The 26,470-nt window shown below is 42.9% G+C and overlaps 1 protein-coding gene across 3 annotated transcripts in view; it reads right to left on the minus strand.

The window, feature by feature from the left end:
• Positions 1-26,470, minus strand: part of LRP6 (LDL receptor related protein 6) — an 89,561-nt gene that overhangs the window by 23,188 nt on the left and 39,903 nt on the right. For all 3 annotated transcript variants that reach the window (XM_083440703.1, XM_083440704.1, XM_083440705.1), the window contains 8 exons: positions 20,508-20,904; positions 18,999-19,170; positions 8,272-8,488; positions 6,862-7,151; positions 5,833-6,059; positions 3,430-3,614; positions 1,662-1,988; positions 750-952 (listed from right to left, as the gene is read on the minus strand). In XM_083440703.1, coding sequence (XP_083296829.1) covers positions 750-952; positions 1,662-1,988; positions 3,430-3,614; positions 5,833-6,059; positions 6,862-7,151; positions 8,272-8,488; positions 18,999-19,170; positions 20,508-20,904 — 2,018 coding nt within the window. The remainder of the gene's footprint in view (positions 1-749; positions 953-1,661; positions 1,989-3,429; positions 3,615-5,832; positions 6,060-6,861; positions 7,152-8,271; positions 8,489-18,998; positions 19,171-20,507; positions 20,905-26,470) is intronic.

The raw sequence follows: 26,470 nt of genomic DNA on the forward strand, positions 1-26,470 counted from the left end.
TGTAATTCCAATACAGAGAGATTGCTGTGTCAGCAGTATGTGGTTCCCACAGTCGGTGCCATGTATATATCCATGCATGAGTTCATTTTTGAATATAACAGGAAATGTTTCCCAATTTAGTGCATGTTGAAGCATTTGAATGCACCCCTGCTGTTGTCTTTTATTTCATTTTCATTTTATTTCATTTTAAAGTGAACAAAGAAGTAAAATAGCTGTCCAGATAAATGCAGTCTTTGATATTTAATTCACCAGGTTGGCACTGTTTGTAACACACAATCTACAGTTAATATTCAGGTATCAGAAGGAAGTTTAGTACATATATTCAGAATATTTAAACATCAGCTTGACTTCTCATGCCCATTTTAATAGGGACAGAAAAAATATAACATATACTGTGGTTCTACTTCTAAAGCAAGGTCTCTCAAATGTTGTATTTTACTAGTTTTGTGGGATGTCTGTTCACAAATCTACAGCATCTGTGCTAATTTTAGCTAATTCGCCAAAGACTCATAAAACTAAGAGATAGGTAGGTTTGAAAAATAATATGATCTCCTCCTCAAAATTGAGGTATTCCGATTTACATCTGTTCTCCATCTATGACCATATTCCACTAGCAAACATGTACTCAGTAGATTTTAGTATACAAAATTCATTTATAAAATATTTAGAACATGAATACCATTTTAAAGATCCCTATTCCCCCCCCCCCGCCCCACTTTGGAAACCCAAAGAACCCACACTTAAGATACCTGACTGCCATCCTCCTGTGACCTCCTGATAATGTTTTGCCGAGAGTCAATCCAGTACAGGTGCTTGTCTACAGGGTCATAGTCAATGGCTCGGATGTTCCTGAGGCTATGGATTGGAAGGATAATATCTGGACTCTGCTGCTCATCTATCACCATGCGATTTATTGCATTCTTCTGACTGAAGAGCAGGAAACTGGTAGGGGCTTAAACATAAATACAAAAAAGCCAACCGGTCATTTTCAAAAACAATTATTAAACTATTCATTTAACAAAAACATGTTTATGCTACTTAGCAAATTAGGGCTGCTATCTTTAATTGGCAAAAACAAAACAAAACTAACTAACTAAACAGCGAGGGGTGTGTGACATACAAATTGTTTTTCACACACAATTTTTTTAATCTATTTTGCTCTGGATATCTTGATAGTCTCCATTATGGTTTTAGTATTAAGAATTAAGCTCAAATCTTAAATTCAAGCATGTTGTCAGCCATGAACTTGCTGGATAGCCTCCAACAAGGCTCTAGGCTCCCTGAGTTCTGCAATCTGAAATATAGGTATATTACTAGTGGCCTATGCTTAGTGTTAGGATTAGAGAACTAATTCATACAATGTGTTTTGAGCATTTAGGGAAACAACTAAACAGAAAATTACTGAGTTTTTCAGCCATGAATAAAAAACAAAAAGCCTAACACATGCAACCTATATTCAAATCTTGCATGATTCAAGTTATATCAACAAACCTGTCTCTGTTACAAGTGGAAATGGCTCAGTATTTGGCATATTCCTGCTCCATCCACTACAGCTATAGCTCATTTTGGTTTGAATTTCAAACGTTACTGTAATATTTGAAACGAACCACGAAAACATAGCCCTTTGCCCTCTGCACCACCTAACTGTGTTTATGGCTTACCACTACATGTTCTGTTGTCAGAATTCAAGGAATAGTGAGCTGGACATCCGCAGACAAAACCACCAACAGGCACTGCCAAGCAGAGGTGGGAACAATGCCCATTACTGGAGGCACATTCGTTCCAGCCCGCTTGGCGAGATGAATGGAATACTAGGATATCCATCACATAATCCAAGTGGTTTTGGATGACAGTTCTGTTTTGGCCACTGGTCTTGTTGGCACGTTCAATGCTTCGCCGGCTCCAGTCTGTCCAATAGATGTAATCCTGGTACTGAGTCAGACCAAATGGATGAGGCAAGTCATCTGCTATAACATCACGGTCAAGACCTGTTTTAGAAAGAAAAATCTATACTGATGTCAAGATTTCCCCACCTCTCCCACACTCGGAAGGACAGTTGCAATCAAATACATCTACAGTAACTCATAGATATAATGAACATGGGAGCCAGTGTGGTGCAGTGATTAGCTACTAGGACTACAAGTTGGGAGCTCAGTTTCAAATTTACACTCAGTTTCAAACCTACGCTGCGTAACCTTCATCCAATCACTAACCTACCTCACAGGGTTGCTGCAAGGACAAATGGGAAGAAGAATAATGCATGCCACCCTGAGCTCCTTTTGATAAACAAGTATTACCGTACTTTTCGCTCCATAGGGCGCACCGGACCATAGGGCGCACCTAGTTTTTAGGGGTGGAAATCAAGAAAAAAAATCTTATCCCCCCCCCCCCCCAGAGCAGCGTACAGGCTGCGCGCAACCTCTCCCTTCCAGAGGGGCTGCGCACGGCTATGGCACAAGCCACGACAGCGCTCTCTTGGCTTCCTCTTTAGCCCCGTGCAATCTCTCCCTGCCAGGAAAGGCTGCGTGGGGCTAAAGAAGCCATAGCCCCGTGCAGCCCCTTCCTACTGGAGGGGCTGCGCGCGGCTATCCTTGAAGCCTTCCGAGCGCAGACTCTCCTGGCTTCAGCGAAAGGAACCTGAAGCCTCCAGAACACCGCGGGAACTTGTGCTGCACTCGGAAGTCTTCAGGCGGCTATCCCTGAAGCCTGGAGAGTGAGAGGGGTTGGTGCGCACCGACCCCTCTCGCTCTCCAGGCTTCAGCAAAAGCAACGCGAAGCCTCCGGAGCGCGGAGGGGGCACTCCCTCTGCGCTTTGGAGGCTTAGCGTTGCTATTGCTGAAGCCAAGGAGCCTGCATTTGCTCCATAGGACGCACACACATTTCCCCTCAATTTTTGGAGGGGAAAAAGTGCATCCTATAGATCGAAAAATACAGTAAGTGAAACTTTGCAAATGAATGAATGGAGAATGAATGGAGAAATTTATGGGCAAACCTTTTAGTCACACCAGAACAAAGTAATTCTGACAATGTAAAATAAATGTACATATCCCCTTTCTGTCTCTCAAAAGCACCACAGTTCAAAACATTGCATACCATTAAAAAATAAGTAAGAAAACAAAATATGTGTCAGCAGAAAACAAAGGCACTAAATTAGTATCAGAACCAGTCAATCACAATACAGGGACTGAAATAACTAACCATGAGAGCACACTGGAGAATGACAGTCTTCACAAGGCAATGAAACATCAAGAGGAATGGATCAGATACAGTAGATTGGAAGAGGGGGGAAAGAGACAGCCAGCTAGCCGGCCAGTCAGATTTCACTGGAGACCTTAGCAGTTGGGTTTACTGGAGCAGGCAGTATTTTAAATACCCTGATCCCCACTTCAGCTGACTTCAAGAATCCTAGCTAAACCAGCAAAACTGTACCTAGCATATTTGAAGACTCAATTAGGTTGGTATCCAAATCAGTCCAGTACAATCTTCTTTTAGCATAATCAATTGTCAGCCCATTAGCCCGTCCCACATTTGGCACCAATGTTGTACGTTCACTACCATCCATGGCAGCTCTGTCAATTTTGGGCTTTCCACCCCATTCTGTCCAGTACATGAATCTGAAAATATAGATCAAATATTCCATATTCATCTCATACAGAACCAAAGACAAAACATAGAAATATATCAGAACTATAATGCTTAAACATTTGTTTTAGCACACAACATAACTTTCATTTCTTTTGAGAGGTAAATAGTTTCACTTTACTGTGTATAATAGATCCCTAGGCTTAAATATTCACCCAGCCATTGCAAACAATGGGTAGCTTTGGGTAACTAATGACTCTCAGCCTAACTTACCTTACAGGGCTGCTGTGGAAGATAAAGAAGGAATATATGTACAGTGGTGCCCCGCAAGACGAATGCCTCACAAGACGGAAAACCCGCTGGACGAAAGGGTTTTCCGTTTTGGAGGTGCTTCGCAAAACGAATTTGCTATGGGCTTGCTTCGCAAGACGAAAATGTCTTGCGATTCCTGGGGTTTTTTTCCCCTCCCCCCCTTTTTCCCAAGCCCCTAAGCCGCTAACAGCTGTTCGCTAAGCCGCTTAACAGCTGTTCGCTAAGCCGCTTGACAGCTGATGGCTAAGCCGCCTAACAGCTGATCTAAGCCGCTTATCAGCTGATCTAAGCCGCTTATCAGCTGATCTAAGCCGCTTATCAGCTGATCTAAGCCGATAATAGCCTTTTAGCAGCTAATCCGCTAATCCCTTAAGCCTTTAATAGCCGCTAATAGCCGCTAAACCGCTAATCGGCTAATGGGCTTGCTTCGCAAGACAAAAAAAACCGCAAGATGAAGAGACTGGCGGAACGGATTCTTTTCGTCTTGCGAGGCACCACTGTACATCGCTCTGAGTGTCTTAGAGGAAAAGTGGACTATACAGTAAGATCATGGAGGGCAGCAGCCAACGGACTAGAGCAAGTGGTTCTCAAGCCTTTTCCCCACAGACCACTTGAAAATTGCTTAGAGTCTTGGCAGACCACCTAATGATTTTTCTGTTTGTTGTGGTAATTATAATCCACTATGCTGGATGCTGGATGATTTTAATTGTATTTTAATTGGTTATTTTAGTTGTTATCAGTACTATTTTTCTAGAAAAAGAGGTGCTGGAACTGACCATGAATGCTTCCCTTGTTCTCTTATAATGGCAATGGAGCCCACCTGAGAGGGGCCAGAACTGAGTTTTAGTAAGTTCCAGCTGAAAAAAAGCCCTGGTTATTATATTAAGATACATTGCTTTTATTGGCACTCATCTTTTAATGGTTTTGCCTGAAAAATGTACAGTGGTACCTTGGGTTAAGTACTCAATTCGTTCCGGAGGTCCGTACTTAACCTGAAACTGTTCTTAACCTGAAGCACCACTTTAGCTAATGGGGCCTCCTGCTGCTCCCGCGCTGCCGGAGCACAATTTCTGTTCTCAACCTGAAGCAAAGTTCTTAACCTGAAGCACTATTTCTGGGTTAGCGGAGTCTGTAACCTGAAGCGTATGTAACCTGAGGTACCACTGTATAGGGGAAATTTGACATCTTTTTATACTGCAAAATAAACTGAAGGTTTAATAAGCTATTACAGCTTGTTAGTTGCCAAGTAACCTGTAGCTTTGGATCTAGACTGTTTCTGTCATGGCATGGGATTGTAAGGAGGACAGTGATGATGACTAACCTGTGACCCTCTAGACATTGTTGGACTCCAACTCCCACCAAACACAGCCAATGGTGAGAGACGAAGGGATGATGGCAACTGTAGTACAGTAAAGTCCATTACCTCTGGTGTAACAACATATGATCCTATCTACTCTATGGATCACATTATCATACCCTTATACTGCCTATTTTATTCCAATTATTCCTTGGCCTTACATGTTTGAAAATCATTGTCATGGGCAAACCTTGTTTTTGATGAGTTAGGGTTTACCTGGGGTTATTCAACAAGTAAAGAAGATTTCCTTTTTGTCTACCACAATTAATATTTTCCTGCCATGATCAATGTAACAGGATATACTCTCAACTCATCCACTGCTAGGATGAGACCCAGCAGGCCTGGCTTGCACCACATGTGGACTAAGAATGTACTGTAGGAAATAACCAAGAACACTGCAACATGTAAGGGGTTTGTGACTGACATAGAGAGATTCATCAGCACACATGTGAAGAACAGAAAGGTAGCAAGGTTTGAAATCACTGGCTAAATGATCATTCTCATAGCACAGTCAGCATTTCCTCAAACCTTGCTGAAATTGAGTCGGCATCTTAACACAGAAAATTAAGCAAGCACCTCACCCTTCAGCAGGATCCAGTGCTAATGCCCGAGGACTATCCAAATCCTTCCACACTAGAACCTGGCGATGCTGCCCATCCAACTTTGACACTTCAATACGATTTGTTCCAGTATCGGCCCAATACAGGTTCTTTCCAAGCCAATCCACAGCCATGCCTTCCGGGTAATCCAAGCCAAACTCCACTACATGCTCCAAGGCACTACCATTCATGAATGCTCTGCTGATGGTCTGCAATGGGAAGTAGCAGAAGAGAGAGGGAATGCAAGAGACAGAGCGTACACATGAAAGCTAGTAAACAGCACACTCCTTTAGTGCATTTATTTAGAGCTCCAGTGTGGTCCTGTGCAATGTTGCTCTTCTTAGTCAAGTCTCTCCCCCCCGCCCCCATCTGATTCACACAGCATTTAGTGCAGGTTCTCCCAGGTGCCACTGGATTAAGTTTTCTCAAGCAGCTTCTAGGGGACATATCCTCCATGTAAACGTTCCTGGCATCCTCCACTCCCCCTTTGTCTTGCCAGAAAAGATTTCTAGGATTCCCCACAGCTACCAGCTGCAGTATGGACTGTATCAAGGAACCCTGGTACATCTATACTCCCTTGCTTGCAATGTCACTGTATCGACAAACAGAGGAAGTATCTGTGCTCCACCCAAGAGGTGAGGCAACCATCTCAGGTGGCAGGATCCATGGGGCAGCTGATCCTGACCCTGAGCTTTAGTCCCCCTTGTTCCTAATGTAGGTCTTCACTCCCCCCTTCTTCCCTGGCGGGGAGGGGGACACTGTTTCGTGGTCTGCCTCAGGTGCCAAAATGTATTTGGCTGGTCCTGCATGGGGCTGCCCTACTCCAAAGGGACAGAAGAGTGGGGGCATCCAATATCCTCAGCGTTTTTACTCCCCTTAAGCAGCAGACATTTGGGCTGGTTCTCAAAACTTTCAACGGGATAAAACTCTCTTCCAAGTACCTAGTAAAATGTTGCGGCTTTGCTCAATTTTTCCTGAAGTCAATGAGTGTTGACTGCATGACTGCATTACCTTTAATGAAATGTCTGTCCAATATATGCGATTGTCAGTTACATCAAAATCCAGAGCAGAAGCTTCTTTAACTCCTGTGAGTGGGATGGCAACATTGTTGTTGTTCGTCTCAAGAGAGATCCGCCTGATATCTGCTCTGCGAGAAAACAGCAGGAAAGCTTCTGGGACTATGCAGGTCTTCATGTCACTGATCAGCTCCAGGCCTATGGGGCAGGCACAGCGCAAACCTTGAGGCCTGAACAGGCAGAGGTGGCTGCAACCCCCGTTGGACTCTGCACAGGGATTTGTACCTAAGAAGAGAGAAGGGGGAAACCATTTAGGATTCTTCTCTGATGTGAGACTAATATAAACACGATTCTGAAGGACTGTTGGCGCTCCAAAGTTTCCCAAAAGTGCAGCAATACAGAGTTAACTCACGTTATCTGCGCACACACGTAAGTGGACTGAACCAATTCAGACTTACTTCCTGTCTGGCTGCCATGGCGTACAGCTGTTCCCAGACCGGCGGAGCCTTTCCGTGTGGCTAATTGAGGATAATATGGGAGTAATTATCCTTGCCAAATGATGACGGGGGGGGGGGGGCAGATACTTTCTGAATCCATTTTTTTTACAGGCCACTGACAATAAACAACATTTGGTCCTCCTCATTCTCACTAGGGGCAGATGGCTCAAACTACTGTCATCCTGTGCTAGTGCTACCTTGTGTCCCATTTGAGCATATATTTTTAAGGGGAAATCCTATAAAAACTGCATACATAAATAAATAATCTGAGGGTTGCATTTTTAGTTTCATTTATCAGCTGCTTAGAGCAGTGGAAACCTTCTCTTTGGCGTTAATTATGGAACCTTCTCTTTCATGCATAAATTATGGAAGCTGTTTAAAAAGAATCCCAGGACTTAACTGTACAGGTAACTCGCTACTTGCATGCATTTAGTGGAACGGGGGTGGGCGTCCAGGAAAAGAGACTTTGGCAATCCCCCCTGATATTGAACCCAATGTGTTACGACTATAAGATTTTTTTTGCTTTGCACACTATCCCTGGGGCATTAACCCAGTGTAAACTGAAAGCTGTCGTACAACATAACGTGAACTCTCTTTCTGGAGAATGGAGAAAAGGGTGGGTATCCCCAGGTGAATTAAATATAAAGTTTGCCGTTTGGAGCTGCTATTAGATCTAGTCCCTTATCTTGGATACTGAGGTGGTACAAAGAACATTTCACCAAAGTTAACGTGGACTTTTTTTGACTGAGTTTGTTGCTTTTAAAAAAATATGAAGTAAGTCCCCACTTTCTCACTCTGTGGTTAAACACACAGAAAGGTTCCTAAATTGAAACACCTCCCTTTTCTCCTGATTACTAAACACCCTCTTTAACCTAATCGTGTGCAGTTCAGATTTCTAGGATACTCACCAAGTATCTGGTGGACATTTGCAGCCTTCAGACCCATGAGGTCAGGAAGCTGGTCTATGATGATCTCCCTTTCCGCTGTCTGCTTATGAACTCGCTCAATGCTTCGCCTTTGCCAGTCTGTCCAATAAATATAGTCCCCCAACAAAGTGAAACCAAATATATGAGGAAGCTTATCCTCCACAAGGACTCTCCTGCTAGTTCCATCTGTGTTCATGACCTTCACAGGTACAAACAAACATACAAATATAAGTGATAGTACCTAGAAAGCAATGATTATCAGACCATTTAGATCAATAAATCTCAAACTGCGCAACTCAACATTATAAAGTATTGTTATAGATGTGGGTAAAATTAATAAATGCTAGGATTTTCCGTATTTGTGGCATGAAGGGAGAAATACAAGCTGCAAAGGGATTCTTGGGTAGCCTGGCCAAGCTAGGGGCCTTACGGGAACAATAGAGAGCCACTGAGGGACGTTAACAAGACAAGACTTGCCCCAGGTGGGACCAGAGACTGGGGATTTGGAAGTTGCCAGGGCAACTGCTCTGGTGGAGGGCAAGGGGGCTTCTGGGAAGAAGGAAAAAAGGGGGAGATCCATCCTTGGAGTGCGCTGGCTGCAGGCAGCTTATGCTGCTGCCTCTTGGAATGACTATGCTGTAAGATCTGGACCCCCTCCATGCAGACTGAAGGTGTATGACAGTCTCCCCTGGGTCTTCCATTCTCCAAAGGGACACACACCTTGTGTGTGAGCCTGTGGCCCCATGTGCTCTTGGCAGAGAGACGGGCTTCTGTAACAGCATCCATCTACAGAAGAAGTATCCACTGAATATACAGATGATGCTCTGCCATTCCTTCTTTCCTTCTTTTGGCTTTAATTCCTCATAAACGTTAAACACACACACACCACCTTTACAGAAAACACTAACAAAATTATGTCATACGGGTGACGTATTCATGCCTCTAGCAATGGAAAGGCAGCAATGCCCACTCCCCACCCCCCGCACTGTCTAACACACTTTTTTGCGTTTGGACAGGTTGCCCTTTGCAGAAGTTGCAAATCCATGGCATGTTTCAGAATTCACTGAAAATCACCAGAGTGCTGAACTGCACCACCATATATCCATACCCTCAAGAAATGTAAGCATAAGTAATGATTAACTTGAAAACAGGATGTGTGTGCATCTGTGCATGAAAGGAAAGTCAATCTGGTGGATCACCTTCTTTGTCTGTTCCTTGCTTAAGACTGAAAACCCTTTGTGTTTTTGCTCCTCTGTAAAATGCTATATATATATTGATGGTGATTTGCAAACAAAACCTAGTGGTATGAGACAATTCTTGCGAACATCCTGTGAAAGATTTCCCCCTCCGTTCCAAATATCAGGTGCACAACACTAGAGCATCTCCTCTTATGTTACCAACAGAATCCCATGTAGATCCCACACTTCTTATTTCCTAAAACAATAAGAATTATGTGTGAGAGCTGGATTATAAAACATTTGGTTTGTAAAGAGACTGAAGCCTGGAACCCTACCAAAGTCTCATACACATAAGGAGAAAGTAAATGCTTTTCAATAGCATAAATGACATTTAAATATAGTTAATTGAAGTTGCTTGAATTAGAATTAGATTTTAATTGGCTAGAATCAGATCTAGCCAATTAATATCTTTCCCAAATTTATCTCTATGGAAGTGAAATTGTGCCATCTAGCCCCAAGTCATGCATAGCCCCAAATTGTATGAGTGTTTTATAATGGACGCGGGTGGCGCTGTCGGTTAAACCACAGAGCCTAGGGCTTGCCGATCAGGTGGTCAGCAGTTCGAATCCCTGCAACGGGGTGAGTTTCCGTTGCTCAGTCCCAGCTCCTGCCAACCTAGCAGTTTGAAAGCACGTGAAAGTGCAAGTAGATAAATAGGTACCACTCCAGCGGGAAGGTAAATGGTGTTTCCATGCGCTGCTCTGATTCTCCAGAAGCGGCTTAGTCATGCTGGCCACATGATCCGGAAACTGTATGAAGGCTCCCTCGGCCAATAAAGCGAGATGAGCACCGCAACCCCAGAGTCGTCTGCGAATGGACCTAATGGTCAGGGGTCCCTTTACATTTATACTTGTAATGCCTAATAAAGGTTTGGTGAAGTAAGTCGTAAGTATGAGCGGTTCTCAGAGCCTATAAGGGAAGTCTATTATGCTTTTCAGGCTTTTTAGTACTTGCTTCTATTTACATGTGTACTTGCCCTATTTAAATGTGATTTCCATGCATGGATTCCTGGTGGGACAAGAAGATGTGCACAGGGGAAAAATCTGGAAGCATGTTACCACCCAGGCAGGCTCATTCTTCAAGCTGCATTGAGGCCTGCCAACACCACCCACTGTGCCATACAAAGGGTTGGTTCTCACCTGAAAAGCACCTCTTTTAGCCCTGAATGAGAAGCAAACACTACCAGGGGAGAAGTGGCTTTTTCACACACTTCTTTTGACTGGCTGGCACCTCAGTTAGCTTCAAAAGCTGTCTACTAAGCTGCTTGGTCTTCTTCTGTTTCCTTTTATTGTACCTTTCCCCTTTTGTTGTATGACACTTTGAATCCCTCCCCTTTTCAGCCGAAAAGAAGAGTATGTGTATACGAAATAGATAGATAGGAAGGTAGGTAGGTAGACAGACAGACAAGACAGATAGATATCCCCCAACAGGTAATTTAAGGTTTACTAGGGGCCACTGAGAACCTTGCAATTATTTGGGTTACTAGGTTGCAGCAATCTGCTGTTAACCTGAATTGGAAGTGCTATCCCATAATATTTTTAAAAAGAGGTGGGTCCAGGGTGACAAAATGTCTGTCCATTCACAGTATATTTGGGAAGAAAAGAAAATAAGACAATAAATACACTTCAGTAAATTAGTATTACAGGCTCAGCTATGAATGTTCAGTAACTTTGTTTGAAATGTGCTAGGCAGAGTTACTTTTTCAATAAAAATGAAAAACTCTCAATCTGCAAGAAACCCTTCTGCATCCAGCTGGTGTCTCCAGTGGTTTCTGCTCATTTTAACCACTATGTGGTTGGATTTCACATTTTGAGGCCACTCCTAAAACCCTTCAAACCACAGCAACAATACAGACTAAGACAGAAAACAGATGTGACTTCCCCACACTACATTTCTTCCTAGAGTGACTAAGCTCCCCACAAGGGGGGGGGGGGAGGCCTGTTTTAGCCATTACAACTAGAATCAGAGAACTGTAGAGTTGGAAGGGACACTGAGAGTCATCTAGTCCCAACCCCTGCAATGCAAGAATCTCCAAGGAAGGAGAGTCCACAACCTCCTGAGGGAGTCTGTGCCACTGGCAAACAGCTCTTACTGTCAGAAAGTTCTTCCTGATGTTTGGTTGGAATCTCCTTTCTTGAACTTCAAGCCATTGGTTCAGGGTCCTATCCATCTGCAGCAGAAGGAACTGAAAGTTCCAGTTCAGGTTTGTAACATAAAGTAAGTGCAAAACTGCTCTGAAATACATGTGCTAACAGCATACAAGTCATTTTCCATGTAATATTTCTCATTGGAACTTAATCATTCTCTTCTCCCATTATCCATACAATTCAGTTATACTCCTCAATTTTTTTTATTTGCCTCCTGTTCCTTTCCAAGCAAGTGTAAGTACCCCCACAGCCCTTCATGATATGCCCCATCTGTTGTGTCTTGTCCACAACCATTTTTTCTGAAATTCTGATTATTATCAGCCACCCAAAGTCTAAATACTGCCTTAAATAACTTTACTATTTTTCCATGTTGTCTCCCTGTGCTTGGATCTCCTTCCTAGGACCCCTTATGTGAATCCTTTGGCTTAACTCCTTTGTCTCCAACTGAAGCAAAGCCTAAATATACCATGATTTGGAGGAACATGTGTGAGCTGCAGTCTCATGCGCCTGCTTCCTCTGCTTAGCATAGAGAGGTGCTGTGCAGGAGGATGGAGGGGGTTCATATGGATTGTCTCAATTGAACTTCAATATTGACAATTTTGATATTTGAATCTATAAAAATCATTCTTGGTTTGTTCCCCACCTTCAACTGTAAAACTTTTAAATATCCAACAAAATCTCAAGGTCTGTTGGTCTCGCCATGAGTGATTATTACTAGTCAGAGAGACCACTGGTTTCAGTAAACCCATGCAAACCAGAGCAAATGGATTTAGGATTATAACCACTGCAGGGGTGGGGGACTTTAAATAATTTGGAGAAATGCCTACCTAATCACAACCTAATATGCACACTATATACAAACTCATTTGCTCATTTCGAAATAGTCTGACCAGCTCTAGAATTACAATAGTCAGCAGGTTTGGAGTATCTGTTTCGTCTGCATTTTTCCCTTAATACTTGCAGAAGCTCTGGCCCCCTACTAAACCAAACTGTGTAACAGTCTGCTCTCAGTTTGGCAATGAGTCAACTGCTCTGGCCTATCCATTTTCATCTCTTTTTTTGGAAAGGGCTGTGGAGAGAGGGGGATGGAACAGAAAACAGTAGGTATGACGTGGGATCAATCTTGGTGCATCATAATTCAAGTCTCTGAGATGGGGGGGGGGAGTCTAAAAACCAGGACAATTTCCCCCAAATACTTGATATGGGGATGGGTGGATTAAAACAGGAGGCAGAGGCACACTTCACTCTACTCTTAAAATTTTGTATCTTTGATTTCTTGATTGGCTCAGAGCGAGTGAAGACTTTCTTCTTACAAGAGTGAGGCAGCCCAGTTAATATTGCCTCTCACCCTCCCCTGAACCCAGTAAGCCAAAGCAGCATGGTGCAATGGCGATGCTTCGGATTTCCCCTCACAGGAGTCCGCTACGGTTTAGTTAGCACTGGGAATTCTGGTGTGTCCAAGTCCTTTGGAATTAAGTCACTGTCCATATTTCGGCAGAGAATGTGGGAACTAATGATGAATATTAAGAGTGTGTTCTGAGGAACACATGATGTTAGATGCAAAAACATAATGACTTCAGTTTTCAAGGCACACCTGATCCTTATCATTGCACACTACGGTTCCTCACTACACAGTCTAGGATTTACGGAGCTGGGGAAACATAAAATGCCTTGCATTACAAAGAGAAATTTCAATTGCGCTTGGAAAATAGTAAATGGAAGATTAATGATATCTATCTTGCCCCTCCCAGTTATTGTTTTTTTAAAAAAAACAATAATTCATTGCTGGCCCTACCCTTGATGTCTGTAGGTTCACATAATCCCTTCTCAGGCCCAGAGCAAATGCAACCCAAAACATCCTTGTTCAAAAAGGAATTGTACTGTTTTAAAGGAGTCTTCATATGCTTAGATTATCAGAAACTATTTATTTTACTATTTCATAAACTATAGAAATGTGCTCTGGAGTATGAATATACCAGCTCCTAATGCTCACTAGCCTGAACCCATGCTGGCCAACAACAACAGCGGGCAAGACCTAGACATGGAAAAACGCTTCCTGCTTTGAACTACTGAAATGTGAATATCTAGACTTTGTAAAGTCTAAGAATCACTATTTTTTACTTTAGGCTATATGTTTGTGCATGTTACGAGCCAATGTGCTTCTGTTAGTAGAAGCAGTATCTTTATTAATAAAAACAGAAAGTTGATGCAAAAATTATCTTGCTCTACAAATTACTGTTGTGTGAAATCTCAACTGAACCCAGAACAATTATAGGAGTACACTTCGTTGAAGTGGACTGATAAACTATAGGTGGTAGATTGGCAGCCAATGGCTTCCTAAATCTGGCATACAAGAAATGGATAAGCACTTGCAACATTTAAATTTCTGACAATGAATAAGGGTGCACTTGCCAGTAGACTTCACCTTTAAGCAAACCCTTATTTCTCTGAGTACAATGTGTGGAAGACCCTCTTTCAGGGAGGGAATTTAAAAGGAAAGGTTTTTGCAGTAGGGTAGTGATCTGGCTTCTGAGGGATTGAATGCATATGTTGAGGGGGAACACTTTCTTTGTGTATAATCATCAAGCTGAGCAAAATAATGGCAGAACAAGATTCAGACATCTGAGTGAAAAACCCCTTGCTAAAAGTACTAAAAATTAAAGAGAATGGGGGTTGGTGTGTTAGTGTTAGGGTGTTAGTGTATGGTTTTCTATCTTGATTGGATGAGAGAAGAACAAAGTAATTAATAGAAAACAGAGAATGGTTAGATAATAAATAGAAAAAGAAAAAGCATATGCATATGCAAAAAGCTGGGAAGTTAGTTGCAAGGGTATATAGCCTGCTCTTAATATGCAAAAATGCACAACACACATATAAATGCTACACCCATGCTAGATACTTTGAAGATGGGTAGCATACGTGACCAGCACAAGCAAAGGGGAAAACCCTCACCCCGACTCATATTCAACTTAGAGCAGGGAATGAATAAATATGAAGTCAATTCAACAGAGCATATCATACATTTTTAACCTCATGGCACAGCAGGGGAAAATATGCTTTAAACCTGTAGCAATTCAATGAGAAATCTTCCCCACTGGTAAGCACAATAGCAGCCATCCAATTCAATAGATGTTTATCAGTGAAACCTGATCGAGATAAATGAGGAAGCAGTTGAGCCACAGCCTTCCTCTGCCTGCTGCAGGCTGCCAGATAAAATGGAAACAAAAGCTCCCTGCTGAACCTCCCCCCACCAGTCTCCATTAGCACACCCCCCCCCCCGGGGGGCTATGCAACAGTGCAGCATGAATCAGTAAGCTGAAAGAAAAAAACCACATATGCAGCAGTTAAAAAACACATGCAAAATCTGGATTTGCAAGAGACATCCCCTGTTTTTCTAGTGATATGGCAAGCTTATTATATGACTAATACTGCATGTGCAAAGAAAAAGGTGACTTTATGTATTTTGAAATAACTTCCTATTGTTCTAGTCTATAGCACTCCCAGATTTTATATATTACATGCAAAATCATATAAAACTTAACTGCCTCCAGGTTCATTATACGTTTTCAGAATCAATACATTGGTACAGTGGTGCCTCGTAAGACGAAAAGAATCCGTTCCGCGAGTCTTTTCGTCTTGCGGTTTTTTCGTCTTACGAAGCAAGCCCATTAGCAGAGTAGCGCTATTAGCAGTTTAAGGGCTAAAAACGGCTTTTTAAGGCTTAAGGGATTAGCGGTTTTGCTGCTAAAATGCTTTTAGCAGCTTAGCGCTTCAGAAAAAGGGGTTTTGGAGCGGAAAAAACCCTCAAAATTTTTCGTCAATTTTCGTCTTGCGAAGCAAGCCCATAGGGAAATTCGTCTTGCGAAGCGCCTCTGAAAACGGAAAACCCTTTCGTCTTGCGGGTTTTCCGTCTTGCGAGGCATTCGTCTTGCGGGGCACCACTGTACCTTGGTTTACTCGTGCCAACCTAGCAGTTCGAAAGCACGCCAGAGTGCAAGTAGATAAATAGGTACCACTCCGACAGGAAGGTAAACGGCGTTTCCGTGCGCTGCTCTGATTCGCCAGAAGCGGCTTAGTCATGCTGGCCACATGACCCGGAAGCTGTAAGCCAGCTCCCTCGGCCAGTAAAGCAAGATGAGTGCCGCAACCCCAGAGTCGTTCACGACTGGACCTAATGGTCAGGGGTCTCTTTACCTTTACCTTGGTTTAGAACCATAATCCGTTCCGGAGGTCCGGTTGTAAAACCAAAACAGGTTGTAACCCAAGGCGCACTTTCACCAGTGGGGCCTCCCCTCCAAAATTGGTTGTAATCCAAGAAAATGGGTTGTAATCCAAAAAAAGGGACACGCACTTCTGGGTTTGACGTGGTTGTAATCCAAAACGGTTGTAATCCAAAGCGGTTGGAAACTAGGTACCACTGTAGTGTTGTATATCACATGGTTACATTGTTATGATGCTTACTTTAACCAAATATAGCAACTTGGTTGCTATATTTAACGTTGGTTAAATTATGCATTATAACAAGCGTTTGAGATAATGCTCTGCCTTTGTAAACTGAAAGAAATTTTCATTCTCTTTTAATCCTACAACCATTTTTGCACACCAAGAAAACTAAGGCAAAATGAGCTACTCATCCTACTCCAGTTTCTGCTCCCCCCCCCCAATGTGATTTGATGCCAAGACCCTTTAAATCCACAGAGTGATATAGACGTAATGCAGTATGTGGCTTCAACCAGCCTGCTGTGGTAAAATGGGGATTCAAGGGGATATTCCTTTTGCAAGGTAATAGCTGTGTACTATCACCCAGTAGTTCTGCAATGCACCTAGTGATCACCTATTTCTGGACAGTCTATTTCTGGACTATGCCAGCAGTGGTGGGCTTTGGGGTCTCAAATTTCAGTGGTGCCCCTCCATTCTTCATTATAGTTTCAGCACTCCCGAAGCTGCGCGCCCAGTGCAACTGAACCATTCGTGCTACCCCAAAGCCATACCTGATGCCAGTTTCACGTGTGTTATTTCACTTTCTACATTGATCTGCATTGTTTTAAAACAATAACATCAATTCACATTGTGAGCCTGTTGCCTGGAGGAGCAGGTGGTCTAGGAATGGATAAATATGAACACCTTGTAGACGCAGGTGCGCCACTAGGGTGATCATTATCTTCGAGAAAACTCGGGCGAAGAGGCTAGACCAACAGGGCTGGTGGGAAAAGAGGGAGGCCATCCCTTGCCCAAACCCCCGGCGAGCTGCTGCCGGTCCACATCGGCAACAGCGCGCACGGTGGAGCCGCCAGGCTGACTCGCGAGGAGGTCCCTAAAGGCAGCGCACCTCGGGGGAGAAGGAGGCCGAAGGCGGACCGATAATCTCCACTCCTTGGGGAGGGAGGTGTGCGCAAAGCAAAAGGAAACTCAACCCGGATTGGGCTCGCTGCCACGGACTCTCCTCCCTGCACCCCCCGGCTCTATCCGCCACAGGATCCTAAGGACAAGTGACACCCCCCTCGCGTTCCTCTCCAAGTCCCAACAGGGGTCTCTCCAAAGTGCGCTTTGGCGTAGGGCAGCTGGCATCTCTTGTGCGTGCCTCTCTTTCCCTCCTTCTTCTCTGGCACTGGGTCCCTCTGCCGCCGCTGTCACTGCAGCATCAAAGGCTGTGCTGCTGCAGCAACCACCCCCTTCCCTGGTACCGGGAGTCCCCTGCGCAGCCGCCACTCCAGGCCCCAGAGCAACGCCAAGCGGCTCGGCCCCAGAAGTGACTGCCGTGGCATTCCCTCACAGGGCACAGGACGGTGTGGGCAGGATGCAGTAAGAGTTTTTATACTGGGTAGTAGATTGCAGCCTGGTCTATTGCTTTCATTTTATGGCTCAATGGCCTCGTTAGATAGTAAAATTCATGTCTAATTGCTGTTTTAGGGGTTGCTTTTCATAGTCTGGAACGGATTAATCTGTTTTCCATTACTTTCTATAGGAAAGCACGCCTTGGTTTAAGTCCGCTTTGGTTTAAGACTAGACTTCAGGAACAGATTAAGGTTGTAAACCAAGGTACCACTGTATAGATATTTGCATAAGACAGGAGTTAAAACTAAGGAAGACTAGATAAAATAAAGCAACAATAAAATGAGATCAAAATTGAAAACGTCTTTGCTCCTGCCTGAGGTCATGTGAGAGGATATACCCAATCCACTGTTCCCAGTGCCCCATGAAATAAATGTGTAGAAACACCTGTTGATGCTACAAGCTAAACCACCATTCAGCTTTTTGTCTGAACTTGACCCTAGTGCAGATGCAACACCAAGCCCCCCAGTATGGTTTGTTTCCCAACAGCAGCAGGAGTGGAGCAAAGCACTTGTGATTTCAGTAGCATGCACCAGCACTTAAGTCATAGGTCAGTCTAACTATGGTTTCATGACATGCAGACCAGGTCATTGTCAGAAGTAACCACAGGAGTGGAAAACCCTGCGTGCTTTTTCAATGGCATGGAAGTAGCTGTGGACATAGCCGTATATGCACATATATATGCACATATATTAAGGGGGTCTAACATCCAGCCAGGAACACAGGAAGAACAAGCAGATTGCTTCATATGCAAAAGTAGAATTTGTAAGAAGCAAACCTACAATAACTAAACAATGGGAATTGCTAGCGAAGTTCTCCTGAGCCAAGCTTGAAAAAGAACTTTGGGGTTTATAAAAGCATGCCTCAAAAGAAGAGGATATTATAAGACTGCCAAATTCTCCTTTGGGGACGAATGGAGCCATCTGTTTCTGTGGAGGTGGAGGAAAGCCTTCCAAGATGATGATAACCTTTCTGAACCTTCAGAAGAACTCGGGAAATTTCTGTGATTATCCCAGGGGTGCTTCTCTACTTTCAGAATTTCAGTCAATGTGGGGTTTTATACTCATTTTAGTCTACAGCTTTAAGAGCTGTGTGTATGAAGCAATGAAGTTCAGAACTGGGAGCCAAGCTGGTGAAAAAAATGCACAACAGCTACAGCAGGTAAAAGCTACGTATTTCTGTGAAATGACAGTAATATCTAGCACTTTCCTTGTGAATACACTCTGTGTTTTATATATTTGTTCTGACTCACCAGCACTGACCTTTTATTCAACAGAAAATAAAATATAATTTAGATAAACCTTAAAGGGCTCAGAGAAAGGCAACAGAGAATGCCGATATTAAAATTCACCAATAATTAATTATGATCCTGAACTAGCTATTTCCAGTTGTACTGCTTAATGAGTTTTCAACACAAATTCATCATAGGCTGTCTCAGGAAGCTAGAAGCAAATCTGGGATTTTCGACTGATATAAAACAGAAATAACAGACCTCAATTTTGTCTGTTTTGGCATCTCCCCAGTATATCTTGTTTTCAACATAATCCAGAGCCAAGCCATTTGGCCAGCCGAGAGAAGTATTCACCAAGACAATTCTGTCTGATCCATCTAATGCAGCTCTCTCAATCTTTGGATTCTCTCCCCAGTCAGTCCAGTACATATAGCTGCAAGGAGAAACAGAAATGCTGCAATAAAACGCTATCATCACACACACAAATAGTCATTTGTTTGCATTTTAGCAGGGTTGATGGGAATTTGGGCTGTGGCCTTTGCTTTCTTTAGCTAAAGAGATTCACTGAAACAGATTAGTTAATTTAAACTGCTTTGTAATCTGATGTAAATTTCTCATAAATGTATAACCTAGAAGTGTATACGCATTGGAAGTGTATATGCAAATGGAAAGTAAAGTGTTTTAAATAGAACAATATTTAATGCTTACAGGCTGAGACTTACATCTGCTTATGTTTACATTTTTAAAGACAGAAAGAATAAAACTGCATATAAAGCATATGGGAGATCAAGTGAGTGGCTATTCAAACACGAACTGAAAAGTAATTCAGGAATTACACCATATTGTCCTAAAACATGGTCAACATGTCATCTATTGAAAAGGTTCAGGGCAATTTAAAATCTTTTCATGTTGTAAGCCACCTTGAGCATGATTTTAACTATGGAAAGGCAACATACAAATAAAATGAGGATTAAAAATTGATCAAAATAATTTAAAAAGAAAAAAAAATGCATCAATGTTAAACTTTTGTTAAACCACTCCAGAGATTTATTACAATAGAAAACAGCAACTCCCGATTTAGGTGCGTCCAAATGAGGCGCGATCACACGCCCCAAAGACACCGTGAAAAGGGGTGGGGCAGGCTTAACAAGGATTGCCTGCATATTAAAGCATCCCATATTCCAGAAAAACACCTAGACCCACAGAAACAGCGTACAAATGACTTGGCGATTGTGTAACCAGATCAATTCTCTGCCTGGACTTTTCTGGTACTGTCTCTTTACAGACTCAGCCAATGATTTGTAGATTGATTGACTGCTATTTAGGAAGCTGACTAGGAAACATAGGCAGGGGGTTCACATAAAAAATCAAAGCTGCCTCTCTCTAGAATGGGGCCTCTTTGATTGTCCAAATCTCCAGGCTGGCCTCTTGCTTGGTTCAGTCATGTCAGCTACTCATCACTATTTACCAGTTCTCCCACGGAAGTAGCTGAGGTGTGTAAGAAGGGCCAACGCTGTTTCCACTGTAGAATAGTCCTCTGCTTGCATCTCGGCTAAGTGACTGAGATGCATAACAGTGTATTGTGTCAGGGGACTGACAGGCTATTTGTAAACACAGTGGAAATCCTTTTAGAATGGATGTGGCCTTGAGGTCTCCAACTGCTTATCCTTAATCTAAGTAATGCAGAACTGAGATATCTGTTTCTGAATCAGGGCAAACTGGAAACCCATGAAATGAATTGGTTTGATATAGCAAATTAGTGCATCTTACCCAACCATGGGATCCAAAACTATAGCTCTAGGTTCTTCCAAGTCTTCTGAGATCAAGATCTTCCTCATGGTTCCATTAAGCCTTGTTACTTCAATGCGGTCTGTGCCAGTATCAGTCCAATAAAGGTTACGGGCAATCCAGTCCACGGCAATGCCATCAGGATGTGCAATTTGTGCTTGGACAATAAACTCACTAGCTGACCCATCAATGAAAGAGCGCCGGATGGCCCTCACCTCATCATCTGTCCAGTAGATGTACCCTTCTACAGGATCATAGTCAATAGCAATGGCATGTCGAATATCTTCCAGTTGCAAAACAATATCAGTGAAATCTGGAGTGTCCAATGATATCCGTCTCAAATCAGTTCTCCGGGCTAACAGAAGCAGCTCCATGGCACCTGTACAGATATATATATACATATATTTAAAAAACTTAGAACAAAGATATCCAAATATTTTTTTAGAAGTTCTTACATTTGTACCATGCCCTTAATCTAAAAGGCTCAATGTGCCAATTTTACACATTTCACAAGCAAGTAAAGGTAAAGGGACCCCTGACCATTAGGTCCAGTCGCGAATGACTCTGGGGTTGCGATGCTCATCTCGCTTTATTGGCTGAGGGAGCCGGCGTGCAGCTTCCGGGTCATGTGGCCAGCATGACTAAGCCGCTTATGGCGAACCAGAGCAGCGCACGGAAACGCCGTTTACCTTCATGCCGGAGTGGTACCTATTTATCTACTTGCACTTTGACATGCTTTCGAACTGCTAGGTTGGCAGGAGCTGGGACCGAGCAAAGGGAGCTCATCCAGTTGCAAGGATTTGAACAGCCTACCTTCCGATCGGCAAGCCCTAGGCTCTGTGGTTTAGATGGATTGGGTAATTTGTCACTTGCCAAAGACCACCCTGTACAACTAAACATTTTTATTTTCAAAAAGTAAAATATTATCATCTCTTGCAGCTACAACACATGAACAAAAGCAGCACTTGTCTGAAAAATCCAGTTCAGAACCTAAAGGAACACAATTCAGAACCACTTAACCATACTTTTTTTGGGGAAGGAGTAAAAATTACAGCCTGTTGCCCCTTCCTTTTCAGAGTTTACACCGAAGTTTACATTACCATCCTTCTAGAACATAGTTAAATGCATAGATGTAAATGGTTTCTTCAAATTTCAAATGCTCACCATTCGGAGTTATCTTCTGTACACATAAAGCACCTGGGACAAAGAAAATCCCAGGAAAATCAGCTGAATGTTAAATGGGTTAACATGTGCACCCAGTAAATGTAGCATGTTGGGGTATTTCCCCGCATCCATCAAAAATGTAGGATTAATAGGCAAAAAAACCCAGAAAGAAGCTGGGGGGGGGGGAATTCAAAGAAATTGTTGATTTTTGCCACTGGAATGCCTTTTTCTCTTATCCACTATTAATGTATTGGGGTTTTTAAAATGTCTCCCAAACAAATATTGATCCAGAAAAACAGACTTCTTCTAACATCACATCCATGGTTCAATCTGGAGACACTTTAGTACTCCAAAGGTGTGTTGGAATGTAGCCTAAAATAGAAAATCCACCCCAAACAACATTAAGGGCGTTAAGGGTGTTTTCTTTACAAGTCTGGAATAGTGTTAAGCATTCAGAAGCTAAGATGAGAAGAGCACTCTGGTATCATAATGATCAAGACATTCCCTCATATATCTGAACCATTAAAAATGCATTTACCCACAAATATAGTTCAGGTAGCAGAAAAGCATTTTGAATTTCAAGTCCACACAGACAAAAGCAAATGAAGAATTTGTCGGCACAGTAGCATCAGACTTTCCTGATTGGCATTAGCCACAATTAAGCAGCCAAGAGTGGGGCACACGATTATGTGTTCTGTCGCCTATGCTCTGCAACTCCGCTTCACCTACCCACTGGAGACAGTACCATCAGCTATCTTCAAGCAGGAGCAGGAGCTGTTATTTTGTCTCTGTTTTACTCTTACTTCTCTTGGCATCCACAGTGTTTCCTCCCCCCCCCCCCCCATTGAAATACAAATTCTATCATAGCCAATAGATGTCCACAACAAGTTTTTTCTGGTTTGCAAAGCAGGCCAAAAAAGGCTGGCAAGCCCTGTGCTATAAAATAATAATAATAATAATAAAATCCTAGCACAGTAGTGTGTAGACTACTAACTTTCATGGACTTATCTGCAATGGTGTTCTAGCCTCAGCATGTTGAATATACAGCCAAATTTTTATTCTACTGGGGCAGTTCAGGAAATACAACAACCATTGCAAATCTTTGGGTTCTCATCTTCTATACATGCGCATGCGGCAAAACCCGGGAAAATACTTCCGGGTTTGCCGCGTACGTATCCCGAAGGATATGTAACCGGAGGTGAAGGCAACTAGAGGTACCAGTGTACATTAAAAACGTAAGACAAGACTCCAACGGCCGGCTTGAAGATTCAGCTAATATATTCTGGCTTTGTCAATGCAAACTCAGGGGCATTATTTCAGGTTTCGGTACGGGGGAAGTATAGATTGACAGCCAGGATCAAAGGACTGCTCCTGGATATGTTCCAGGCTAAACTGCAAAAAAGCAACACATTGTAAGAGGATTTGCTGTAGTTTGTATACCTCACAGCAACTAGAAGTATTGAAACTGCCGAGGAATAATCATATGGTCTGAAACTCATTTTTTTGAGGGGAGAGAAGAGACAATGCCAAGTGGCACCTCTGGAAAACAGCTTGAAAGCATCTCCTCCTACGAAAATATAGGATTCTATTAGTTTGGTAACCAGCAGCAGTACATTTCTACTGTCAGCCAGGAGGAAGGAAGTGTATTCTTGGTTATTTTTCTCACCGGAGTACTAAAACATAATTGCCCCTCAAAAGCAAGGCACAATTAGAATGCAGTGAACATAGATTAGAGAGAACTGTGCTGCATTTTCCACAGAAACACCTTTTTTTTTTTTGCAAACCCCCAAACCCAAAAAACAGGTTTTCCACCACAGAATTATGGAAATAGCATAAACATGGACAGTACATTTAAGCTTTTACCAGACTGACCGTTATTCTCAGTATATAATGTGTGAACAGCTCAGTGTACATTAAAATAAGAAAGGAAGTGAAGAGGTTAAATCTTTTTCCAAAAATTGCCTGAGTCAGTGGCCATTGTCAGAACTTGTGGCAATGAAGTCCATAAGCTTAGTTGAAGTTTGTGTTAATTAGGATTTCCTTTTTTCTGAACCTACTTCAGTGGGTGAGAATGGCCAGAGTTTCAGTTTTATGAGAGACGGAGAAATAATGTCTCTGTATCTATTTGATCAATACCATTCCTGACTTTGCAAGCCTCTATTATGGTAGAGACTATTTCACACCCAACAGCACTACCGCACTAACATGGCATGAGGAAAGTCCGGAGAGCTTTATCTGGTACAATGAAAGGGAGAGCCTATGTAAAATGAAGTTGTCAGCAGTAGCCATCACATATTCATACACACTGCTTGCTCTTGGCTTCTCTATCACACTCAGTTTATTTCTGTTGCTCTGCACAAGAGTTTTGGCACTTTCGAGCTGAGACACTGGAGGAGTATTGAACTATGATTTTGGCTCAGCTCACTAATGAACTAGGATTTTTGGCTTACATCCATTGCTAAGTGTTATTTTGAAAACATGTGGAAACTGAAATTAGGTGCCCAACTCAGTTATTATCAGACAAAAAGAATTAATTCACACAGCATTTAAGTAATACTATGCCATTTGCAATTTCAGCTCCTTGATGAATATTTCTTTTGAAGATTTCCAAAATGGCTAGAAACAGGAAACTAGGGGGGAAAGTGATTGTTTACAACTGCCTCTCCCAGATACACATGCATACAAGGTGGTTTTTATATGCTGCAAATTGAGAAAGCAAAAGTTCATTGACATGGAAACTACTCTGCTGGGGTCAGCCAGGTTCACCTTTGGCTGTATGGATCATCTGTCAATGCCAAGGCACTATAAATTGTAGTAATTCACAGAGTGTTCCCTCACTCCCAATCCTCTTCCTGATGATCCAGCCTTATGCACCGAAGAATAAAATACTCCTGTTACTTAAAGAATCAGAACACTTGAATTTTTAAAAAATTATGCTTGCCATAAACTTGCAAAAAATGCTATTAGGTCTTACACAAGGGTTTGGTTCCGGGAGTTCATAAACGTAAAAATGGGTAAAACCAGGAACCCCCGGAACTGCCCCCCCCCCCCCATGGCAGACGGCTGCCTACCCGGCTTCAGAATGGCAGCACAAGGGCTCTGGCAGTGTCCCAGAGCCCTCTTGCCACCTTTCAAAGCCCAGTAAGCACCTGCCCAGCTTTGGGAAGGAACCTCCAGAACCCTGCCAGAGCCCTCGCGCCTCATTAACAAAGCACAGTGCTGCACTTAACCAGCTTTGGGAAGGCAGCTCTGGGATGCCGCCGAAGCCTTCAAGCAGCACAGGTGGTGGCTGTCAGGGACTGGGCAGAGGAGGAATGGTGGAGACCACCTCCCCAGCCTGACCTTTCTAGAGGAGAAGACAGTTTATATTTATAACAGGGGTTTGAGGGAGGTCATAGCTGAGAGGCAGATGAAGGGGAAAGTTGGGAAATAATGGGAGAGGAGGAGGGAGAGGAAGCACCAGGGGGGCAACAGCTGATGGACAGTGTCTTTAGAAAGCATTCCAGACCCACCATCTCCCAGAACCTGGCAAGCCTTGAAAGTAGGAGAGCAAAGGGCTCAAAGACAGAGGTCGCTTGCCAGTAGCCATAGCGGAGGTGATGAGGATGACGAATGAGGAAGTGGGAGAGACGGGGCGGGCGGGCTGGAGATTCACTCGGGTCAACGCCATTATCCAAGAGGCTGGGTTCTATAGCCTCTCTCTGTAAATACTGAATAAAAAGCAGACGGTAAGAACATTCCTTGTCTTTGTACGTTCCTGGGCAACCAGCCATGGGAGTTGCTGACAGCCTGACAGTTGTATGGAAATAAGCAAATAGAGAGTGGGTTTCCTCCACTCTTTGTTTATTTGTTTAAACCCTCCCACCCGCCCCATGCAAAGCTGTGATCACATAAGTAAAACCAGTATAAGATTTAAGCTACCAGTATTTCACAGAGAACCCTCCCTCTTCATTTTCAATCCATTTGGGAAAATGGATGTTGGTATTGTTTAGGCACCAACATTGGTCAGTTGGATTTAATTTATGTGGGTTAAAAATAAAAAATATTTCAGCACTCGCCTCTCTTCCAGCGGTCTTCAATTTTGCATAATAATAATAATAATAATAATAATAATAATAATAATAATAATAATTTATACCCCACTCATCTGGCTGGGCTTTCCCCAGCCACTCTGGGCGGCTTCCAACAAAATATTAAAAGTACAGTAAAGCATCAGACATTAAAAACTTCCGTAAACAGGGCTGCCTTCAGATGTCTTCTTAAAGTCAGATAGTTGTTTATTTCCTTGACATCTGATGGGAGAGCATTCCACAGGGCAGGTGCCACTACCAAGAAGGCCTTCTGCCTGGTTCCCTGTAGCTTCACTTCTCACAGTGAGAAAACTGCCAGAAGGCCCTCGGAGCTGGACCTCAGTGTCTGGGCTGAATGATGGGGTTGGAGACGCTCCTTCAGGTATACTGGGCCGAGACCGTTTAGGGCATTAAAGGTCAGCACTAATACTTTGAATTGTGCTCGGAAACGTACTGCATCTTCCCATACTTATTGTTTAATTTAATTAAAACAAATTGTAAAGCAATAACGTAAGTTTAATTGACTTCACTGGCATGATTAAATAGCACATGGGAAGCAGTCTGCCTATCTATAAAGAACTCAGTTTTATAACTCAAAACTATGTTAGGTGTGCAAAGGAGTGGCAGATGTGAAGAATGGGAAGTAAATTCAAATTTGGCTACCCATTAGTCATCTATGCTACTTAACAAAATAAGAATTCCCTTTCAAGT

The sequence above is a fragment of the Podarcis tiliguerta genome (assembly GCF_965153285.1).
Source record: "Podarcis tiliguerta genome assembly, chromosome: 5".
In the NCBI taxonomy this organism is placed as follows: domain Eukaryota; kingdom Metazoa; phylum Chordata; class Lepidosauria; order Squamata; family Lacertidae; genus Podarcis; species Podarcis tiliguerta.